A 6,000-nucleotide genomic window follows, 5' to 3' on the forward strand; every position below is an offset into this window, starting at 1 on the left:
ATCTGTTATCTGTCCTCCATTTCTATAGTTTTATCATTTCAAGAATTTTATATGTATGGAATTGTACAGCCTGTGACCTTGTGGGATTGGCTTTCTTCAGTCAGGCCAGTTCCCTGGGGATTCATCCAACCTGTCACGTGTACCATAGTTCATTCATTTCTTTTTATTACTGAGTGGTATTCCATGGTCTGGATGTAGCAATTAATTTTTAAAAGGAGTTTTAAATACTATCTGGGCTAAACACTGCGTTTGTGGCTAGATGCGGCCCCTGAGCCACCAATTTGCACCTCTGGTCTGGAGGATGTTAGCGGCCCCTCCGGCCTGGAAGATGTAGGATTCTGGCGTCTGTGGCACTGGCCTGGCCCAGGCACGCCCTCTCCTCCATTCCTATGTTTCTGGCTGCTCTTTGCCCGTTTCGTCCTATGCCCTCGACTTAGCAGACTGTGGGGTGGGCCCCAGAGGCCCTATTGATGGGAAGTGTTGGCAAGTCCTGGTCCTCTGTCTGTGTGCCAGTGGTCTCGTGAGTATGTGTGTGCACACATGTTCCTGCCTGGCCGTGCTCAGGCCTGGGCAGATGGGGCAATTGGTGTATCTGAAGGCTTCTCTCTGGGGACAGAGAAGGCTTGGTAAAGGCCAGGGAAGCATAGGGAGGTGAACGGTCTGCTCACCAAACCTCATCATGGGAACAGGCGTTCCTCTTTCTTGATGCCCAGCTTGGGGACAGAGACCATGCTAGGCCCACCTGCCTATTTGGTTCAGTCCTGAGAGCCTACAGCCAAAGCAGCCCTGCCCAGCCCTAACCACACGGGCCAGGGAGAACCAGTGACCACCCCCCCCCGCCTTTGCCCAGCCTGTCCTCAGGCCCACTAGCCAGGCCCCTTCTCTATAGCTTCCTACTCACTTAGCTCAGGGACTTCAGTCCCTCAGTCCTGGCCCTTAGGACTCTGATCTTGCCCCAAACCAGTTCTGACTATCTGGAAAGTACTCCATGGGTGGCAAAGCCTCTCCAAACCAAATTCCTGCCCGCCCCGTGCCCCCTGCCCGAGCTGTCAGACAGGGGAATGGGACACATCCCCTAACCCCTTTCTCTCCTCCTCTCTTCTTTCTGTCTCTGTCTCTGTCTCTCTCTCTGTGCCACAGGGAAAGGTTTGAAACGGAACGTAACAGCCCACGTTTTGCCAAATTGCGCAACTGGCACCATGGCCTTTCGGCCCAAATCCTTAATGTTAAAAGCTAAGAGGCTATCTGGAATCCCCCCACTCCTCTCAGGCTGGACCCCCACCTTCCACCCCCCACACACAGATCTGGCATGTGAGCCCCATGGTGATGCTTGAGAATGTATAGGGGTGCTGGGGGGCACCTTTGACAGCCAACTGTGGCAGTTCTGCTCTCTGCTCCCCCAGAGCTGATGGCCGAGGCCCAGCCCCACACAGCACTGCACCCCCTCCTGGCCACCCGCCGAGTGCAATCCTCCCCAACCCCACGTGGCCCCAGCCTCTGCTCCCCTGCCCAGGGCCTTAGCCATAGATCAGAGAGGACGTGGCAGGGTTTGCTGGCATCACACCCCAGAACCAAGGGAAACAGAACACGCCACTGGTTGATTTCCCATCCCCTTCAGCTGCTAGGAGAGGCAGCCTGGCCTAGTGCTGTCCTGGAACAAGCCACCTATAGATCAGGGTCCCGGGAAGAGGCCAACCCCTGGCCCCACTCGCTCCCTCGCTGCTCTCTGGAACCTGGGCAGCCTGGAGCAGGGCTCTGTGCAGAGTAAGTGGAAACCCCAGGGTAGATGAGGCAGAGGCCCCTCCTGGCCGTGGTGAGATTGGGCGTGTGCTCTCCTCTCTGTGCTGTATGCGCTGGATCCCTAGTTCTCTCTCCTGTACATATAAGCATGCTTGTTCTGAAATAAAGAGGATTGAAAATGAATCAAACCAGCCCCCGTCATGCTGTGCCTGTGTGCGTACCACTCGAGAGGGACATTCCAAGATGGGGAGAGGACAGGCGCCACCAGGAAAGGGGCAGGGGCAGGGGCAGTGCCCGCTGGGGCTGGAACCCCGGCGCAGTTCTGCCTGCTGTGCATCTCCTGACTTGAGGGCCCCACCCAGGCTCTGGACCTCAGGTGGGCCGAATGGTGGGAGGGAGTCCGTAGCCTCCCACAGGGCAGTAGGGGTGGGGGCACTCTGGAATGCCCCCTGCCTCCCCCCCGCCCCAACACCCAGCCACTACCAGCAGGCTGAGCCAGCCCTCCCTACTGATCAGAAATCATCCTCATCCCTAGCATGCTGCAAGCCCCTCTCCCAGGAAGACGCTGTCATGCTCAGCCCTGGTCCAGGAAGTGAGAAAAGGGACTTGCCTGGACTAAAGAGCAGTTCACAAGGGGATTGCTGGGAGTCCTCGGTGGGCCAAGGCCATGGCTGAGAGGAGAGGAGGTGGAAGATGTGTTTGGCAGAGCCTTGCCCAGGTGGCAGGTGCGTGTGGAAGACCTGTCATGGTCTTGCTGTCAGCCCCAGCCACCTGTGGCCTTGTTCTAGTCCTGACCATTCAGGAAGGGCCCAGCTGACAGGCTCATGTCCCCCCCACCCACCTGTCTACCCATCGGCCTATCCTCTGATTGAGGGAACCACAGGCTGAAAGTGTGAGACCAGCAGCACTTAGTAAGTAAAGGCAGATGCCAAGGTCCATCCCTCAGGATTCCTCAAACCACGCCCACTCCCACCCCACCCCCCATTGCTAGACTGGGCCAGAGACCTGCTCCGTCTCCCACTTCCTGGGCACAGGCTTTCTTTCTGCCTCTAGGGACTTGGCAATCCCACCTGGAAGAGATGACCAGGGAGAGAGCTCTATCCTGTCAACCACACTGAGATGCTCCCCCAAATCCCCCACCAGCCTGTTCCACTTTGGCCTCCCATCTCTTCCTGTCTCTAGCAGTCTGAGTCCAGGGCCAAGGCCAGGACCAGGCAGGGCAGGCTGGCTGGGGGATCAACAGGGGAGGGTTGTTGTGGACTTCTGCTTACATCTAGGCATCCTGTAGCACACCCATATTTAGCTGACCTTTTACTAAGGACTTCTAAGGCCCAAGGGTAGGTTGTGTGGCCATGAGCTGCTAGACAGAGAGAAGTCCCAGGCAGTGGGTATCCTGAGGCTGGTGGAGGACCTGGGCCAACTAGTCAGAGCTGGTAGCCTCACAGACCCCTGTCTTCAGCCCCTGCCCATTGAAGCCCTCTTGAAGGCCTAGAAGGTCCTTATTTGTTTTCTAACCTGCCTGGTATCTTCCCAATGACCCCAGGCCCCTGCACAAGCACATTGGGTGGCCCCAGGCCAGGGGTCTACGTAAAGCCCTCTAGAGTAAATAGGAGAGATTTCCTCATCTGGCATTCAGCGTCCGTGGGCATTAGTCAAGGCACCATGCCTGACTGCCGTGGGTGCCAAAAGAATCAGAAAGGACCAATGTGGGCAGTGGCTAATCATGATGCAAGGTTGGTCATGTGAGGTCCAGAGATAAGGAGCACCCCCCACCCTCCGACCAAGTGGAGGGTCAGAGAAAGCTTCCTGGAAGAAGGCATTTGCGTGTTTGAGCTTCATGAGCAGTTAGGATTAGGACAAGGGCAGGTAGAGAAGGATGGACAGGTGCTCTAAGCAGAGAGGAAGGGTGCTGAGGAGAAGAAGGGGTGTCCCAGAACCCCAACTTAATCATTTTGGCTGGAATGGAAGGAATGCAGAGGATGTTATGGTTTGTGGTCCAGAGCTGGGATGCCAGCCTCGGGGACTTTGTATTCTGAAGGCAACGTGGAACTAGCGAAGGCTGTAAGGCCCCATTCACACTACCGTCTGTGGGGATCGCCATACACTGCTCTCGAGGGGTGTCGTTAGCATAGACTCCAATGACAACAGGGCCCCTGGAGTTGTGCGGTGCAGTGGCCTCACTGCAGAGTGATATGGGCAGGGCTTCCCTGAGCACTAGCCATTAGGTTGCAAGATGGAATGCCAGCTAGATAGGTGGCAGCGTGAGTCATTTCAAGACCAGCCCCCTGACTGGTGTTCTGCCCATCATGCAATCACCAGAGGTGTTCATATCCCATTTTCTTAACTAATACAAATAGCATCCTCACCTAAATAATGGCAACCACCCCCCAGCACGATCAATCACACCTCCGCCATCACCCACAGTTCCAACTGGAGCCCATGACTGTAAAAACCCAAGACCTGGCACCATCACCAAGACCATCCTCAACCTTGCCATACATATCGTCACCATCAATAAGAACACCAACCAAGTCCTGCCATTCTCTCCATCAAGAGCCATCACAACAGAGCAGGGGCACGGGGTTGGCACGCTCTCCTTGATGCCGACCAGATTGAGGGAAGATGTGGGCTGATGGGGGTCTGTAGCCAGGCTGTGTTTTCCCTCTGGCCATACACTTCCCATACAGCTGTGAGCATTTGAGTACGTGTTGTTTGCTTTGGTTTTGCTTTGATATTTAAAGTGGATTATGATCGAGTCAGGAAGCAGCTGTCGAATCCTAGACCAGGCTGCAGTGATCTCATGGGCACTCTCTTTGGGGCCGCAGCCAGGGCCAAGTAAGTTCCCTACTCTCCTTGGGGTTTTTGGGAGCCTGTGGAACTTCAGGCCAGAGCTGACCTGGACAAGAACCCGAGATCCTCAGGATTCCCTCAGTGCCATTCCTACTTCCCCTAGGCCCTGGCTGCTTGGTGTCTGTCAACAGTGGCCCTAAATAGGATGCTAGATCATGAATTTTCCTAGCGCCCACAGCGCCCCCCCCCCCCCAACTCAGAATTCAGTGTTCATTTGGAGCTATGCCTGGGGAGAGCACCAGGTAAGCTGATCTGACAGAGAATTGGAGCAAAAGAGACAGGCAAAGCCGACTTTCTATTTGTCCTGCAGAGTATTTATTGTCTCTAGCCCAGATATTTTCATCACTCTTGTCCTGAGTGGTGTCCTCAGTTCCCAGAAGCCCACTAGAAGCATGCAACAGGGTCAGGGAGAACCAATAAAGGAGACCAGGTGTCCTGTGTCGGCCGGAGCCTTCCCAGGCAATGGCTTCCGGAAATCAGCTTCTTTCATGGAGGGTGGGTGAGTGGTCTCATGGCATTGCCGCAGGCCTGAGAGCTGGGCTTCCTGAGACTTTCTGTCAGAACCACTGAGCTGCGAAAGGGCTGGACAGGACATGGCCAATGCTCTGTCTACCCTGAATGCTTCCCACACAGTCAATGGAGAAGAATGGCACTCCCTTTCATGGGACAGTCAACCTAAAGCCTCACCGTGCCTCTGGTTCTCTTCCCCAACCCTTTCACACTGTTTCATGCCCTTCTCTGCCCCCGCGCCTCGCTGGATGGAAGAGAGAACTTCGGCAATGCTTTGGTAAACCGCTCATGGCCCACTTGCATGGCTACCTGGGACAGACCTCCGCAGCACCTTGCTACTCAAAGTGTGGTCTGGCGACCAGCAGCAGCAGCATCACCTGGGAACTTGTTAGACATGTAGACTCCCAGCCTGCCCCAGACCTACTGAACTAGAAGCTGCATTTTAACAAGATTCCCAGGCGATTCATCTTCATACTGAAGACTGAGTAGCCTTGTAGTGGTTAGGGCTCACACCCTTCTCTGCCCCTTGGCAGCTGTGTGATGTTCAGCAGAGATTCAATCTCTCTGGACCTCAGGTTCTTCATCGGTAAAATGAGGATCATGATACCAAACGTTCAGCGAGGTTGAAAGGATCAAATGGAGCGATGCTTGTACAGTTTGGCACAAGGCCTGGCATACAGTAAACACTCACAGAGGGAAGATTAGTATTTGAATTCTTTTCAAATAAGAGTGTGTTTTGTTGGGGAAAGATTCTACTTGACTAGTCACAAGGAGAAGTGTCTTTCTTCCTCCATCAGGGGCCACTTGAGGTACCCGGTAAGGCTTCAAATCCAAAGGCACCTCACTCAGATCCTTCTGTCACTGCCAATAAGTTCCAGGAGGTTGAGCGATTGATTTCTC

General features: G+C 54.7%; 1 protein-coding gene across 9 annotated transcripts in view; it reads left to right on the forward strand.

The window, feature by feature from the left end:
• LDB3 (LIM domain binding 3) overlaps window positions 1–6,000 on the forward strand; it is a 64,676-nt gene that overhangs the window by 30,602 nt on the left and 28,074 nt on the right. For 2 of the 9 annotated variants that reach the window (XM_058696910.1, XM_058696911.1), the window contains one exon: window positions 1,141–1,928. The exons of the other annotated variants lie outside the window; for them this stretch is intronic. In XM_058696910.1, coding sequence (XP_058552893.1) covers window positions 1,141–1,237 — 97 coding nt within the window. In that variant the 3' untranslated portion in view covers window positions 1,238–1,928. Of the gene's footprint in view, window positions 1–1,140; window positions 1,929–6,000 lie in introns of those variants that run through there. 9 annotated transcript variants of the gene reach the window in all.

Source organism: Neofelis nebulosa, chromosome 13 (genome assembly GCF_028018385.1).
Source record: "Neofelis nebulosa isolate mNeoNeb1 chromosome 13, mNeoNeb1.pri, whole genome shotgun sequence".
NCBI classification, from domain to species: domain Eukaryota; kingdom Metazoa; phylum Chordata; class Mammalia; order Carnivora; family Felidae; genus Neofelis; species Neofelis nebulosa.